Source organism: Neovison vison, chromosome 9 (assembly GCF_020171115.1).
Source record: "Neovison vison isolate M4711 chromosome 9, ASM_NN_V1, whole genome shotgun sequence".
Taxonomy (NCBI): Eukaryota; Metazoa; Chordata; class Mammalia; order Carnivora; family Mustelidae; genus Neogale; species Neogale vison.
Genome location: NC_058099.1, coordinates 9,522,542 through 9,539,717, shown reverse-complemented (window position 1 = coordinate 9,539,717; position 17,176 = coordinate 9,522,542). Strand labels below are relative to the sequence as shown.

The 17,176-nt window shown below is 42.8% G+C and overlaps 1 protein-coding gene across 7 annotated transcripts in view; it reads right to left on the bottom strand.

The window, feature by feature from the left end:
• MAPKAP1 (MAPK associated protein 1) overlaps positions 1–17,176 on the bottom strand; it is a 245,365-nt gene that overhangs the window by 60,128 nt on the left and 168,061 nt on the right. For 6 of the 7 annotated variants that reach the window (XM_044264899.1, XM_044264900.1, XM_044264901.1 and 3 more), the window contains one exon: positions 2,472–2,579. The exons of the other annotated variant lie outside the window; for it this stretch is intronic. In XM_044264899.1, the coding sequence (XP_044120834.1) occupies positions 2,472–2,579 (108 nt within the window). The remainder of the gene's footprint in view (positions 1–2,471; positions 2,580–17,176) is intronic. 7 annotated transcript variants of the gene reach the window in all.

The window sequence follows — 17,176 nt, the reverse complement described above, 5'->3', positions numbered from 1 at the left end:
TGAGGGTTTTTTTTTTCTTTTTAAGGATTTTGTCCTTTTCATCTACATTTTCACAATTTTTGGTGTGGAGGCTTTCAAAAATAATTCCTGTTACCTGTTTATTAACTGCAGATCCTTGATAATAAAAGTATACCTCCTTTTTATTTTATTACCATTTGTTTCTGTTATTTCTTCTTTGTCTTTGATCTATTTCATCAGAGGTTTAGTAATTCATTAATGTTTTCCAAGAACTAATTTTTGGTTTTGATGTCCCTAAATCTTCTATTTCCTTAATTTATGCTCTTTATTGCTTCCTTCCTTTTATTCCCTTTACATTTCTTTATTTGGTTTCTCTTCTAATTTCTCAAGCTAAATGCTTATAAGCTTATCACTTTTTGGCCTTTCTTCTTTTGTAATATATGAATTTGAATGCTATAAAATTTCCTTGGAATACAGCAGCCCTTAAATTTGGATGATCTCAGGGTAAAATTGTTCCTAGGTATTGATCTCAGTTCTTTCGGTTCAATCTTCTCCCACATATAGACCATATTTTTTATCTTGTGCTTTCTGATGACTTTAGGGTGATGATTTATATTTTTTAATCAGCTTTTTAAGTTACCTTCAGTGGGAGAATTTATTCAAATTACTTGGTCTTCCTTTACCAAATGGTGATGTGATGTGCTCTGCACAATTTTCCAATATAGGGATATACCTTAAGTTATCTAACTACTTTTCTAGTGTTAGATAATATAAATATCTAACAACTATCAATATACACATATATTTATTGCATTACAGATTTTTTTCTCCTTAAGACAGATTTCCATAAGCAGAAATACTGGGGAAAACATTTTTAGGTCTCTAGATAATTTTGCAGTTACATTAACTTGCACTAGTCACTGGTATTTGAATATGCCTATTTCTTCCCAGCAGTAAGGACTTTTTTTGAACTACCCAGCTTATATGACAGGTGAAAAGTATTCCACTGTTGCTCTAAAATGTTTTTATCTTACATTGTTGATAGCGATAAACATTTTTTGTTTACTACTTATTTGAATTTTTTATACCATTTGGGAATCCAATTGATTTTTATTTCTCTGTATGTTTATATAAGATATTCATAACTGGCTGTAGACTATGGGGATACCAACCTTCTGCCTTCAAGAATTTGCTGCTAAATGCAAAGATCAGGGACACCTGGGTGGCTCAGTTGGTTAAGTGACTGTCTTCGGCTCAGGTCATGATTGGGAGTCCCAGGAATGAGTCCCGCATTGGGCTCCCTGCTCAGCAGGGAGTCACCTTCTTCCTCTGACCCTGCCCCCTCTCACGCTTTCTCTCTCAAATAAATAAAATCTTTGAAAAAAATAAATGCAAGGACCATGTTTCACCATCCCGGAGAAATTTCTGCATGCCTCTCCAGCAGAGGCTGTCAAGGCCTCGCGTCAGTGAGTAGCAAGCTGGTCTTGCTTAGAGGGTCAGTGGCATGACTAAAAACTGCCATTCATTCACTCATTCAATCTATATTGACAAGCTCCTACAGTACTGACCTATAGTGGATGATGAGTGAATATTTGCTGAAATAATGAGGGACAACCTGCATGGGTCAAGGACACCCTCATAGACCTGACAACCTAGTTGGGGGACAGACATCAAATGATCATTGAGAAAAATATATAATCACAAGCTGAAATATATATAATGAAGAAAAAGTAGTCTACTCTATGACTGAACAGAATAGGATACCCAAGTGAGGAATGGATCAGGTTTAGGTGAGGCGGGGGGGTGGGGGGAATCACAGGTGGTCTATCTGAAGATGTGACATTTGAATTGAGACAAAGGATGAGAAAGGGGTAACAGGAGTGGGGGGAAGTGTGCTCCTTGCAGAAGAAATAGCCTGTATAAATGTCCCAAAGCAGGAATGACAGTGGAGAGTTGGCTGCCCTAATCTCCGTTTTCACATCCTTGTTCCTTGAGTCAGTGGGAGTATAGAGGAGGGAGTGGAAAAGATTCACAACTAGGAAAGTAAAGAAGAAATGAACTGAAGTTTTAAAAAGACTTACAGCATAGCTCTAGGAACCACTACACGGCCTCCTGCTAAGGCATATGCAAACAGAATTTTCTAAAACTAGAAGTCTGAACAGTGATACTGACAGGGCCAGTTGTTTTATATACAAAATAGTTTTGGCCTCAGAAAAGGCCTCATATTTATCTCTAAGCTGTTTCCGGGGCTGCTCCTACCTTAAGAAGATACAGCTTAACAGAAAAATATCAATCATACAGTACTAAACAGGATGCAGACTTTTTACCAAAATGTATAAAATCAATCATTTCACTTGGGACACATTTTGGCACAAAGGCTGAGATCTGCCTTGGAAAACAAAGTCATTTCAAATCTCCCTGGGGAAGCCAGACCAGTGCGCGTTCCCAAACACAGGACTCCTAAGCTTGTTTGCAACGGACAAAGCAGGCATGGAGCGAGGAGGCCAACGTACTGTTCTCTCGGACCAAGCAGAACTCCCATGCGCTCTGGCTCTCCAAAGTGCTCTCCAGGTCCACGGCGACATTGGGCTCGCTCTGCTTCTCCAGGCGGTACTGAGGGCCTGGAAGATCAAAGGGGCAGGAGGAGGGGAGGAAGTCTGAAACAATGAATTTGACATTGAAAAAACACCACATACTGGCAAAAAGCTGATAAAGCACTGGGAAAACGCTGAAGTCTGTCTGAGAGGGTCTAGCTATCCAAGATGGAAGAGTTTGGGGTTTTTGTTCCACAAGGTTTTACACACTTGTCTGTTCTATTATCAGCTCTGTTTTTGCTCAGCGACCCCAAACAAGGCGAGAGGTAGATGGCTTTTGAACTGGCTTGACTTGGAATCGCAACATGGCTACATGGGTTCTCAGATATCAGCAAGTAACCTACCGTCTCCGAGCCTCCGAGCCTCTGTTTCCTAATATGTAATGAGGGGGATACTTACACCTTAAGGATTACTGTGAAGATTACAGATGATACAGGAAAAATACTTGGTATGCACCTGCCTCCTAGGAGGCACTCCCACAGAAGTAGTTATGAATAACCATTATATCATAATGAATAATCAATTATAAGCAGGAATAAAGTTTGTTCAGACCTCTAATACGATTACAGCCCAAAATCTTTTTAAAAATTTAAAGAGCAGGTGAGGTAAAAACAAACAAACAAAAAACCCCCCAAAATCTCTGATTTCTGGGTGATGGTAATAGACAGTGGCTGCTGATTCATGTTTTTGTTGAAACATTCATGAAAACACAAAGACACCGGTTCAATAATACTGAAAACCAGGAATACTAGCTAGCCTGTGTCACACAGGGGGTTCTGGCAGATCTTAATAAAACACTGGGGCATTTTATACATTTATTCATGTATTTCTTTGTCAAGCCAAATGACAATCTTGTTCTTCTCAGATAACACCTAACGGGTCCAATGATCAGATTCAAAAGACTGCTCTTGTTGTTAATGGTTATTGAAAAGATTAGAGGTGTAAGAAACTGTCTTATTATTTTGACTATGAAAGGCGTGTTTGGTCAGACAGAGGGGAGATGTAAGAGATCTGAGGAAAGTATCAGAGGCCTTCCAGGGCTCCCAGGCGGAACACATATTTTTAGATATGTTCTTCAGCTGTTGTCAACTTGTTATTCATATGCAGTACTACTCCTTCACTAGTCGGAGGCATTTCACTCACCTCCTCCATGTCATTCTCCTCCCCTATGTTCTACATCCATGGAGAGCACTGTCATGTCATGTCAGTTTCATGGGACAGTCTATCTTTTCTCTAATTGGCATGTCATTAGCAAGTCTCAGTTGTCACACGAGTCTTTTGTACACTACTTACAGCTCTTAAACTTTTGCTAGTCAACAGTGCTCAAAACACTATCTGTTTATAAAAATACACACTCAGGTACCTACACAATTCTTATAAACTCTAATACACTATATACAAGTCAAGAGGGTACTGTATTTCAACATTATACAGTTAAATTTTCATTTCAAAAATATTTAGCAAATAAAGGTATGTAAACACTGATAATTCCCAGTCTCAGATACCTGTCACCTATCATCGACTTTTGTTCATTACCAGGCATGTTTGCTGCTAATTCCTGATATCCCCCACATTCACTGAGGGAAAGTCATCACAGAAAAATCATGCCCAGCTGAACTTTCAGAAAACTTAACTGGTGAGAAGAGTTCTATGCACTCTCTCTTTTCTTTCCTTTCCTCTCCCAACACCCACCTTTCATAGCTGTGCGCCTCTTCAAGCCCATTAGGGGAAGGGAGTCACTGCTGACCCTAGAGTGCCTCTTTGGGACACACAGGTCTGCTAAACAGTTTTGCACTGCTCCATCCTCACTACCTCTCAGCAACACAGTGTGCCAGACACTAACAGCCACCTCTGTGAATTTACAGTACGAAGTTTAGCTCTAATAATTCACTTTTTTATGACAGCCAAAATGTGGGTACACCCTAAATGTAACAATAGGAGACTGGTTAAACAAAATATTATGAAAATCCATAAAGATATTAAAAGTGATGCTGCAAAAATGCTTAATTTTATAAAACATGTTTATAATATGCTACTTTATGAAAACAGCAAATTACAACACAGTATGTGCAGGAAGGCTACAATTGTGAAAAAAACATGTGTAAAGTCACAGGGGAAACAAGACCGCAAGGTTATTTCCAGCATGTGAATAGCGCTTACACGGGATGGTGGGATAATGAATGTTTTTATTTTTCCTTAGTGTTTTTCTGTACTTTTCACATTTCCTATAATAAATAAAGGCTAGTTTTATAATTTAAAATACATCATATATACTTGCAAGTCCTCTGATTTCTTACTATGCCATTTTTCTGAGGATACCATAATTATCACACACTGTGGCTTCTCTAATGGGTTTTCATGTGATAATTTAATCAAAACCAGACATTTATCAGTTTACATAGATCGCTATGTTCAACTTAAGTAACCCTGCAGTCTAGGCTTACTTAGTCTGACTCTGAGCACAGTTTACAGGGGGCTGGGCTTCTCAAGCTGTCTGCCTACCTGAGAGCTGGACTGTAAATAAGCCACCACTTTCTTGATCGCTGGCAGCCAGGGCCTGACTGCATGGAGATGTGTAGCAGGCTGGTCTGCTTTGCACTCTTTCCTTCCAGGCTCTGAAGCTGCCTGGGAGACGTGATGAGGGAAACTAGGGAGGGCAGGGAGTAGTAGGAAGGGTTTCTTGTCCTTAAACATCATGAGCCCCCTGTACCACTATCAAAGCCATAACTGCCATCATTCAACATTTACTCTTTTATTTCTTGGGTCTTGCAGATATTTCTATTGAAATAGTTTGTTTCGTGAAAGAAGCTTTAGCATTTTTTCCTTGAAGCCTAATATGATGATGACTCTCACTTACTGAATGGCCATTCACTATATGCCAAGCATTCTGCTTGTTACCTTGGTGTATGCTCCCAACAACTCTAAGAGACAGATACTATTATTCCCATTTCACAGACTGGGACCCTAAAGGTTGGCAGGTTGAAGTAACTTGGCCAAGATCACAAATGTAGGAAGTAGGGCAGGGGGAATAAAACTCAAGGGTCTTAGGCTCTAAAGCCTCTGTGTTTTAAATCTTTTTTCCTCTAGCAAATGTAAATTACCGGCCAATTATAAAGAGGCCATTGTTTATACCTTAAGTATAGATTTTTGTAGATTTGTAGTTTCATTTGGGTTCTGAATCACTTAACTTGTGGTTTCTATAAATTTAAAATGAAAATGATCTGAAATAATTTGTTCTAATGAAATCCATACCTACTGATTTATCCTGTCCAATGGCTGTAACTTGGGTCCTTATGAAGACAGGGTCACCTTATTTTCCCTCTCCATCCAGAAAGACTCTCTCCCTCCATCTTTCCTTAAGAATATTCCTATGTGTGCCCAGTTTTGTCATTAAATTGAAATTTCAAGTGTCATTTTCTGTCCTGGGTACTCCCCCCTTCTCCTCCATAAAAGCTGAAGACCAACTTGGAAACCCATTTCTGAGCTTAGCAAAGGACTGATAAGTCTTGACTTTGGAGAAGGCAGGGTGGTTAAGCTGTAGATGAGACTTGATATCGAAACCCAAATGGAAAACTGCCTCTTACAATATCAATTTCACTCCTAATTCTTGCCCAGGGGATAAAACATCTCACACAGAAGGACTGTTGCACGAATTTTCCTCTGAAAAAGCCAGATGGATAAGTTCAGGCCACATCATGTAATGAGAGGCAGTGTATGTATGAGAAACAATTTAACCTGGTGGTTAAGGGCATGGACTTGGGGCCAGATTGCCTCACTCTACTCCTGGCTGATCAACTTAGCTGTATGACTGTGGGGCAACTCAGTATCTCTGTTTCTTCATCTCTAAAATGGGAATAATAATATCTCATAGGCCTATCTGAGGATTCAATGAGTTAACAGCTATAAAGCAGTTAGAACAGTATCTGATACGTTAATAGTGTTATGTAAGTGTCAGCTAACCACCACAGCCACCTCTCAGGACCATAACAATACTAAGAGATCATAACATAGTCAGGCCTGCTACTGTGTGCCAGGTACTGTGCTAGGCCTTTTATACAGATGATCTGATCTGTCACCCTAGCATGTAGAGAATATGAATTCCAGTTCATGCAAAAAGAAACTGGAACTAACAAGGGCTGAATAATGGGCAGAAAGAAGGTCCTATAGGAAGTAGAGGAATGAGGATTCACAGCCAGGCCGCCCCAGTCTGTGCTCCGTAATACCTACAGACCATACCACCTCCCTCATACAAGCTCTTAATAAACGTCTGGTGATGATAATCAAGACTATGACAGCCCAGACCCACTAGATCTATCAACCTAGAGTCTCTATCAAATGCTTAATTTTCAGGCAGCTAACATGGGAGAAAAGAAAAAAGAGCAGCCAAAACCACTTTAGAAAGCAAGCTGTGAGGTCAGTTTCTATTAATATATTTTTGCCAAGGAAACGATTATATAAAATAAAAAAGTCTCCTTCACACTGAACAGGACATAGTTCTCAAGGCAACATCCACCTTTAGAAAGAGGTTTTTAAAATGTCACAGCTGCGCATGAAGCCACATGCCCTCTACTTCACAGTGGATGTGGACACAAAAGGAAGATTCTGGGAAGCAGTTACTGCGCGGCGACAGGAAAACCTGCTTGGGCATTCCAATGATGTATTTATTGCAGTAATACCATGTCACCGGATCGTCTAGGAACAAAATACTGCTCTGGGCACTTAGGGAGGGATCCAAGTTATAATACCCAGGCAGGATTTTTATGGGATTTTGTAAACCCGAGGCAAACATCTCAGCACATAAGTTTCAAAGAAAATATGAAGTATCCTTCGGATGGTGGATACATACATGGTCAGTCCGGCTTCCTCTATCCCTTCAATCCTTGACAGAAACAAAAAGGGCTTTAGCACACAATTCCTTAACAGCTGAGAGCCAGCTGAGTTGAACTCCAGTGGGAAGCAAACGCAGAAGCCCAAAGAGAGAGACCACTGCCTCAATCACTGTGCATCTTCCTTCTAAAGACACAGGGGAGAAATGTCCTTCAGACCTCACTCTCAGGCAAAAGCTGCATTTTCTTGGAGCAACTGGTTTGCTCTTTTGTATCTTTAGACAGCTTCATGTAACTCCTGTACTAACAGAGAGCTTCCCTTTCTCCTTTGCGTGTGAGGAAGCTCCGCACTAAACCGTGATCCAACCGTGCTGCCTGGGTCCGCACTTCTGTGACAATTAATCCTCTGGATCTTTATTTTCCTTGTCCTTTTTAAAAAAAATTTATTTATTTATTTATTTATTTGACAGAGAGAGAGAGAGAGATCACAAGTAGGCAGAGAGGCAGGCAGGGCGGGGGGGGGGCGCGGGTAGGGAAGCAGGCTCCCCCGCTGATCAGAGAGCCTGATGCAGGGCTCGATCCCAGGACCCTGAGACCATGACCTGAGCTGAAGGCAGAGGCTTAACCCACTGAGCCACCCAGGTGCCCCCTCCTTTTCCTTTCATGTCGTTTTTCAACTTATCTATTTTTATCCTATTATCAGGAATGTATATATTCCAAGTGCTCTCTGGATTGAAGTGAGATATACATGAATTAACTTATCACTATTATTGCTGAGCACGGGAACAAGTTTGAGGACCACCTGTCTGAAGAAAAATGATGAAGTCAAAGGTTGAATACTTCCATGGACGTGCCTTCATGTTCGTCACTGTCCATTCACCAGCGTAAAGTGATGCTTTAATCTATTAAAATCTACTACTATTAAAATCTATTTAAATCTACTAATTTAAAGGGCTTCTTGTAGCCAGAAAAAGATGAAGTATGAGCCAGTAAGAGGAAAGGCCAGATTCTGAGCAGAAAACTCCAGGTGTTTGCACCCTCTCAGGGAGTAAGAGGGCCAGATATGCATTCTGGGGAAGTTACTTAGCTTCTGTGTATCTTCTCAACTGTAAAATGAGGATAACAGAACCTCTCTCAGAAGGCTGCTGTGAAGATGAAATGAGACAATCCTTGATTCCTTCAGCACAGTGCTCAGTGATGGCGTCCATGACTGCTGCTAGGACCGGCTGGAACAGAGCCGGCTGACATGAGGTGCAGGTGGACCCCTAAGCCAAGAGTCTCAACAGGCTAACAGCCCCATTAAGGGAAGATACGGGTGGCAGGGAATGCTGGCATCAAACAGATGTCATATCCTTTCTCATGTGTGTCCAAGGTAGGGCTGCAGGGTGGGAGAGGGTGCGTATCTATTTAAAGATTTTATTTATTTGTCAGAGAGAGAGAGCACGCACCAGAAGGCAGAGTGGCAGGCAGAGGGTGGAGAGAGAAGCAGGCTCCCTGCCAAGCAAGGAGTCCGATGTGGGACTTGATCCCAGGACCCCAGGATCATGACTTGAACCGAAGGTAATGGCTCAACTGAGCCGCCCAGGAGTCCCTAGGGAGAATATCTATTTAAACAAGCTTGCTTTCAATCTATAAGACTAGAGACTTGTTCAGCAGCCAGGATTCCTACAGTTCCCTAAGCTCAGGGTCAAAGAATATAATCTAAAAATGATGAGTAAGGGTCACCGAGCCAGTGGTGGCAGCGTAGATATCGAAGGACAGGCAATGTTACAATGCCATCCACACATCCATACAACAAACCTATCAACAATGACCCAGCCACAGAGATGAAGAATCAGTAATTCCAGCCCTCAAGGAGACCGGGAGAGGTGGCAGGACACACAGGAGCAGGTATTATCCAAAGGGCCCAAGTCAGCGCGTGTCCTCAGGCAGGGATGGATGAGGTGCTGTGTTAGCACAGAAGAGGCAAACGAGGTGGAAACATCTGAGCACAGTCTTGAAGGAGGACTCAGGGTCAGTGGAGGAGGAGAAGAACTGCATTTCTACAGCGGGAACAGCATGTCCAAAACCAAGGAGGTACTCAAGAGCCCACACGGACCAGGAGACATTCAGCGTGGAAAAGGCCTCAGTTCTCCTGGGGCGCGGGGGGAAGTGGGTTGGTATACTTGGCCCAGACTATCGGTCAAGGTCTGTTGGTCACAGATGCTAACGGAGCAGGGAGGTGACATAATCAGCTTTACACTGTGTTAAGATTCTTCTAGGGACACTGCGGACAATGGGTTGGAGGAGACTGGTGGCAGGGAGGACCATTCGAGGCAAACTGTGCCAAGCCGCGCTTGCTCTATGGCAGGGGCTGGCGGAATCCTGAGTTCCTCACTGAAGCCAAAGCCGTCACTGACAAGCTGATGCTGTCGATACAGAGCTCAGACCCAACATCAGCTATTCTGAAATGTCTGCGTTTAGTGTCAGTGCCATCGCTTATAACTCTTCCTCTAGGGGAGACTATAATCATTTTCTGCTTGATCTTAATGTAAGCACTGAATTATATTCAAGTGATAGCCACTGTAGCTTATACTCCCTCTGAGGCTCAGATTGGATAATTTGGAATTTAAATAATAAAAAAGGAACAAGCTGACATGACAATAAGGTCACACTTTAGCCTCTTCTGAGCCAATACACAATTTGCTCTCAGTGAAACAGCCGAATATAATCAAATTAAATACAATTCCTATTACAAAAGAAGAAAGACCAAGGCTGTTCCAATAAACCAATTCTCCTGCCTAGTTAAACGGCAAAACCTTCAGGAAAGGTTTTGAAAGCATGACCCATCAGTTCTAATTTTTAAAACTTATCCTTTCAGTCAAGACTAGAAAAAGGCCCATTCCAACTTTTATCTTTACTACAAAGTGCTGTTATCTTGGCCTGATGTCAGGAGCTCTATCTCTCTTTCTGCTGACAAGCAGAGACGAGAAAGATAAGATTGGAAACGAATCTCACTTCTCCGAGTAAATAAATAATCAATACTCATCTAAATGTAAATGAGAAGGGAGCCCCCTCTGATAACAGCGCTCTTAGCCGAGAGCCAATTTTCTTCAGACATTTGGCCTCAACCAAATCACCATCATTCAGCCCCAGCCTAATGGCAAAAAATCGTAACTAAATTGAACCGATCACCAGAGATCAACTAAGTTCGGCCCTGGCCACTTCAGGTTCAAATGTTTGGGAATGCAATTTTGCCCCCATTAACTTTCAATAGCAATGAAGAACAGACTGGTCAAGGGGCCAGTCTGTGCAATAAACAAAGCCCAGAACGGGGGTCACCCGGAGGATGAGGAGGAGTGGGCCTAAGTGTTTAAACAAGGCCAGAACTATGGCCAACCCCAAAACCATGCAGGGAAGGCTCCTGCCTTCCTGGTGGGGAGACGGTATTCTTTCCTCTAGTCATAGGCTTGGCTGAAATTGAGAAGACATTTAATTTGCCTGATGATGATGGTTAAAGTTTACTAAAACAGATGTAAATAAAGAAAAAAAAGAGAGATATTAAAAAGCTACAGTAGCTAAAAATAACCGAACGTTCAAATGATCAATTTCCTCCAAGTAATTTGTATCAGACTTACATCTGACCCAGCAGTGCTGCACTGACCTGATTTTACTGAAATAAGACGCCGTCTACAAGACAAATCACTTTAAAACCACTGCACTGGGGTTTCCATTTCTTTGCTGCAAGACTCAATTCACTGCTGATGAGAGTATTGGGGAAATTATGACCATTATTGATAGGACAGCAAAACCACTTTTACACAGTAGTCTTCAAGTTGACAGAAAGCTTGTGCTGGACCATTAATGAAGGTGTCAGCCAGAATCAGAAATTAAAGACAAAGGCTGGGAAAGACCTAATTTTCAGAGCATGTTAAGGACACCAGACAAACAGAAAAAAGCAGACATCCGTTCTCTTAAGAGTAATACGGCCAAAGCAAGGATCTGCTGAAGGGCAGGCTGCTCTCTCTACAATTAGGGAAAGGAAATGTCTCCTTTTTGGTCTGGCCCTGGGGCTCACTATCTGCTCTAAAATCTTTATTAGGAGAGAACAAATTTTTTTTTTTTAAGATTTTATTTATTTATCAGAGAGAGAGAGGGAGAGAGAGCGAGCACAGGCAGACAGAATGGCAGGCAGAGGCAGAGGGAGAAGCAGGCTCCCTGCCGAGCAAGGAGCCCGATGTGGGACTCGATCCCAGGACGCTGGGATCATGACCTGAGCCGAAGGCAGCTGCTTAACCAACTGAGCCACCCAGGAGAGAACAATTTTTGAGTAGTTTTGACGAGTTTTACCATCTCTGCTCCCACCGAGTACTAAGCCCAGAAGGTGGACATGCAGTGGTTAGACAATGGTTTTGGAGTCAGAAAGAACTTGATTAAAATATTGGCTTTTTTTTTTTTTACAAGTTATGTCACACTGGGCACATTAGCTGATCTAAACATTTGTGGAGTAACTGCAAAGATTAGGTGTAACATGATGCGTAGGACATAATAAACACTCAATAAATGTTGACTGTTATACTGCTATCCAAATTTAACAAAATCATCAATTTTCCCATTTTTAATACAACAGTGAGCAACACTGAGGACTTTCCTGGCCCTTAACAAAAGCACTTTACGTGCATTAGCACTCTGAATCATTAAACTCTATGAGGGAGGCCCCATTATATTCCTCATTTTATAGAGGGGGGAAAATGTGGAGCGGTTACGTCATGTGTCCACAGTGTCGCCAGGACAAGAATCCAGGTGTGTGTTTCCAGAGCCTACGCTCTTAACTGCACTAACATGCCATATTCCAGAAAGAGCATGCTATAATCTTCTTGATTTAGGGATTGAGAAAAAGAATTATAAGGTTGAGATGATTTATTGGCTCAGAAAGGAGTAAAGGTGTTGGGTGGGAAATGAGGTGGGAAGAAATAAAGTAGTTGGTCTTATGGGGCTCAAAACTGAGGCCTCCCCCAGCCCTCACAGCAGACACCTATCCGACGGGCACTTAAAGTAAACACCAGCTGCTTGCCCTAAGTTTTTTTGGGGTGGAAGGGGACCTTTTCCAAGTTAAATGATTTACAGAGTTACTGCCTCAATCCACAGTTCTGAAAGTATGATTTCTTTAGGGTTTAACTATACCCATTTCTAGTCTTGTTACAACTTTTTTATTGCGATAGAAAACATTTACTGGAAATATGTTACTGCTATTACCGGGTCATAAAATAAAAAGAAAAATAGTTTATGTATTGCCATCATTTCCAATCATCAATCAGAAAGTGCCAAGAGGAGGAAAGGAAAGGGCGTACAGCCGAGATTTCCTTCTTTGTGTAGGAGAAAATGCAGGAGCATCATAATTCTTTAGAACAAATTTCTTCTTGAAGACCCAGTCTCACAGATGGGCTCCCGGGAGGAGTAGGGAAGCACACCTTTTGCCATCTCCCCTCCTCTCTGCAGCCCTGCCCAAATGCCAGAATCAAGGGCCCTTTCTCTGCAACTTCCTCGGGGCCTTGCTTCTCTCAGTGTATTGAGCATGCTGGATTAGAAGCATTTCTATTTGTCATTGTTTCCCCCTACTCCCGCAAATCTTTGAGGATGAGGATGGAGGGACTTTTTAATAAAACCAACTCTGTATTCCCAGAGCTCTAGCACAGCAACAGGCTCTTTGTAGGTGCTCAATAATCTTTGTTCAATAGAATGACTTCAGCAAGGTGGCATTTAAAATTGAACAACCTTGACTCTTGACCCAACAAAAGAATCTATCCTGAGAAGCATTACTCCAAGTACACAATGATGTATGTTCAAAGATGTTCACTGCAGCAGTTTTAAAATAAAAAATTGCACAGTCTGAATATTCTCCAGCAGGAAATGATTAAATAAAGGACGGTATATCTATACACTGGGATGTTATGTAGCTGTTAACAAAATAAGCTAAATTAACAAGACACGGGAAGAGTTCCATGACACGTTATTAAATTTAAAAAGATATAGAATGTATAGAGTATGCTCCACATATATATGTGTGCTTATATATATATAAATAATATATAAATATATACATATATTTTAGATTTTATTTACTTGACAGAGAGAGACACAGTGAGAGAGGGAACACAGGCAGGGTGAGTGGGAGAGGGAGAAGCAGACTTCCCGCCAAGCAGGGAGCCCGATACGGGGCTCGATCCTAGGACGCTGGGATCATGACCTGAGCCGAAGGAAGATGCTTAACAACTGAGCCACCAAGGCGCTAGAGTATGCTCCATATTAATAAAGTAAAACTCCAACTATATATATATATATATATATATATATATATATATATATATGCATGCGTGTGTGTGTGTGTGTGTTTGTTGAAAATTGTTGAAAACACACACACACACACACACATACACACACACACAATCTGGAAGGCTATCAGCCAAACTGCTCTCACGGTTACTCTGTTAACTAGAATTACCTCTGTGCACTGAATGGGATAGTAGCAAAGACAAAGGCTTTTGCTTTTTTTACTTCATAGATCTCTATCTTGTTTGGATTTTTGACAGTGGTATACATAGGTATTACTTCTGTCATTAAAAATCCAATTCTAAAAAAAACCCACAATAAACAATCTGAGAGGTGATTCCAGCTAGGTCAGACTATGGACTGTGTCCTCTGGACTCCCTTCTCACTATCTCTGGTTTCTCGCAGGTAATGGGGGCTCAGTGGTTGCTGGGGAGACACCTAAGCAGCTGGTGGCCCAGGAACAAAAATGGCATAGAGTCTCTTCAAGGGTTCCCATGTCCAGAGTTAAGGCATAGGGTGGACCACAGAAGCTTCCAGAGCTGCCCAAAGGAGCTGGGCAGTACACGTAAAGAGGACTGGAACATCTGAGGCCAGGCTGCTGGCACCCACAGCCCCGCAGAGAGGCCATGACCGCACATCACGAGTCAGACTGTCCACCCGACAACTTCCTCTGTCACCTTAGTCTAGAAAACTATGCCTGCTCTGTCCTCCACCTGGGTTCTAGATGGGCTGTGGAAAACAAAGGATGATTCCATACTGTCTCTGTCTGCCCTATTCATTCTCCCTCTAAGACAGTCCCGATACCTCCACTCAGGCTTTCAGACAAGAGGCAGTGTGTTTGGAGTCCCTCCCTGTAGCTTGGGAGGGTGGGAAGAAAGTTTGGATTTGGTCCTTGCCCTAAACTCAGTAATGTGTGTATGTGTCCGTATATATGTCTATGCGTGTTCTAGGGAGTGCCCTCCAACCCCTGCTGACCCCAACACATTTGAGACGGTCTAGTGGTTATGAGCCACACTGCTCAGGTTTGAATTCCCAGCTCCACCACTTACTAGCTGTGTGACCCTGGGCAATTACTTAATGTTTCTATGCCTTGCTTTCCCACCTGAAAATGAGGGATAATAACAATATCTCCCTCTTTTTTTTTTTTTTAAAGATTTTATTTATTTATTTGACAGAGATCACAGGTAGGCTGAGAGGCAGGCGGGATGGGTGCGGGGTGGGGGGGGAAGCAGGCTCCCTGCTGAGCAGAGAGCCCGATGAGGGACTTGATTCCAGGACTCTGAGATCATGACCTGAGCCGAAGGCAGAGGCTTTAACCCACTGAGTCATCCAGGCGCACCAGTACTTCCTTCTTAAGAATTGTTCCAAGGTGGGGCGCCTGGGTGGCTCAGTGGGTTAAAGCCTCTGCCTTTGGCTCAGGTCATGATCTCAGGGTCCTGGGATCGAGTCCCTCATCGGGCTCTCTGCTCAGCAGTGAGTCTGCTTCCCCCCCACCCCCTTTGCCTGCCTCTCTGTCTACTCGTAATCTCTGTATGTCAAATTAATAAATAAAATAAAAAAAAAAAAAGAATTGTTCCAAGGACTCCATAGATCATATGCCTGGGTTTCCGCTTCTGCTGTTGCTGTCCAAGCTTCACTGGGTGGGCGGGGGTTGGGGTATGATTCTTCAGCAAAGGCTGGAACCTCTAGAGGTCTGCCAAACTGGTCTCATCTCCCTCCCTTCCCACCTCCCACTTAATGATCCGGTAATCTAGAAATATCCTCCAAACCATGCTGTTTCAACCCTTTGTGCTCTGCTCATACTGGTTCCTCTATCTGAAGTAGTCTTCCCTTCACTTCACATCTCTGGTCCTCGCTTTCCCCTACTCAAGAAGTCAAAGCTGTGTGAATATCACTGCCTCTGCACTTCTCCGTGCAACCCACACTAGGAAGGTCTCTGGTTGGGCCTGTCTCTCATACCAGCTATACACAAAATGCGGGTGGAGTGCAGACTCAGGAGCTCTGCGTTCGTGGCGCAGCCACAGCAAAAAGTGTGCTTCAGTGTCTATTGGGTGACTAAGTGGAAACTCGGCCCGCTTGGCTACCACCCTGACTACCTACCTCGTCCTCCAGAGCGGACTTGAAGTTCCACTTCCAGCTGACTCCAAATGTCCCCACAGATTGGAGAATCAAAATAGAGCCCCAACTCTGACTGGGTTTCCTGGGGATGAACAGGGCTGGTGGACATCTGTGCTGCTTTGGGCACTGGCTAGAGAATGGAAGACCACATCTGTCAGGGGCCAAGCCCGCCTCGGCATCAGTTCAGTTCCCTTACCCAGGCCTGCCTTTTCTCACCAGAGCAACCTGTCCCAATGTGCTTCCTATCAGAGTTCTCTGAGCTACAACACACAGCCTAGGAACCCACCATCATCAGAACAAGAAGAGATAAGGCATGGATAATCCAAAACGTGGAGAAGTCTGGAAGCTTCTGGATAGGAGCTTCCCACACACCACTCCAGGCAGAGAGAGTGCTGAAGTGACAGAGGAATGCTCAAGAGTCCATATCCTGTCACTACCCAGCTGGCACGAATGTACTTCCCTTTGGAGAAAGAAGTCCTAGGATTACTTTTAAAATAAAAAAGAAACAACCCCCCCGCCTTCAAATCCAGGTATCACTTGTTACAGAGGATGGAAACCTTTAACACTGTCCCTTAACATTCAATTTTTCAATCTAATCTGTTTCTCTTAACTTGAGTCACTGTGTGACATTACCAAATTTTACGTACAGTTATCTGCTGCTCTGTAAAGAAATACAGATGGTTTTTGTGGAAATAAACAGTCATTTATTTTAAACAATTGTAAAATAGTTTATGGAAACCAGTGGAGTAATGCATTCAAATAAATGCCAAAACCGGTTGATGGGGAGCCAGGGTGCTAAATCACACTGCTGAGGAATTCAGCTGTGGGGAACAGATAGTAAATCCAGAGTGACAGAATTTCCCGTGATGGCAAAGGTTTCTGACATCCAGTCCAGTACTCAAAAACCACAGCAGTTCAAACCCATTTTCCTTAACACAGTCTTGACAGCCAGCAAAATTAGTGAATTTAGTCACAAACACCTAAGGACAAAAACAAAAGAAGCAAACAAAAAAGACTTCATTTGTCTGTAGCCTTTTCTGAGCTGTAAAAAAGTGGTGATTCCAACCTAAGTCAATGGAGAGCATGCTTAGGGCCAACTGTTTTCAATCAGCAGACTTTGTTATGATACAGTGGAATCTGAAGACTTCTATTCAAATCTGCTCATGCCAGAGACTTGCCTGGGTAAACTACAGCTCTCAGAACCTCGGTCTCCGCCTCTGAAAATGAAGACAATAGTTGCATGTGCTTGACAGGCTACTGAGCGAAAGCCGTGAGGCACCAAGAGTAACCGTGTTCACTCACCGGCTGGGTGCCACTGGCCCCGATGAAGGGGCTGTAACCCTGGGTGGGACAACAGTCTGCAGGGCCTCA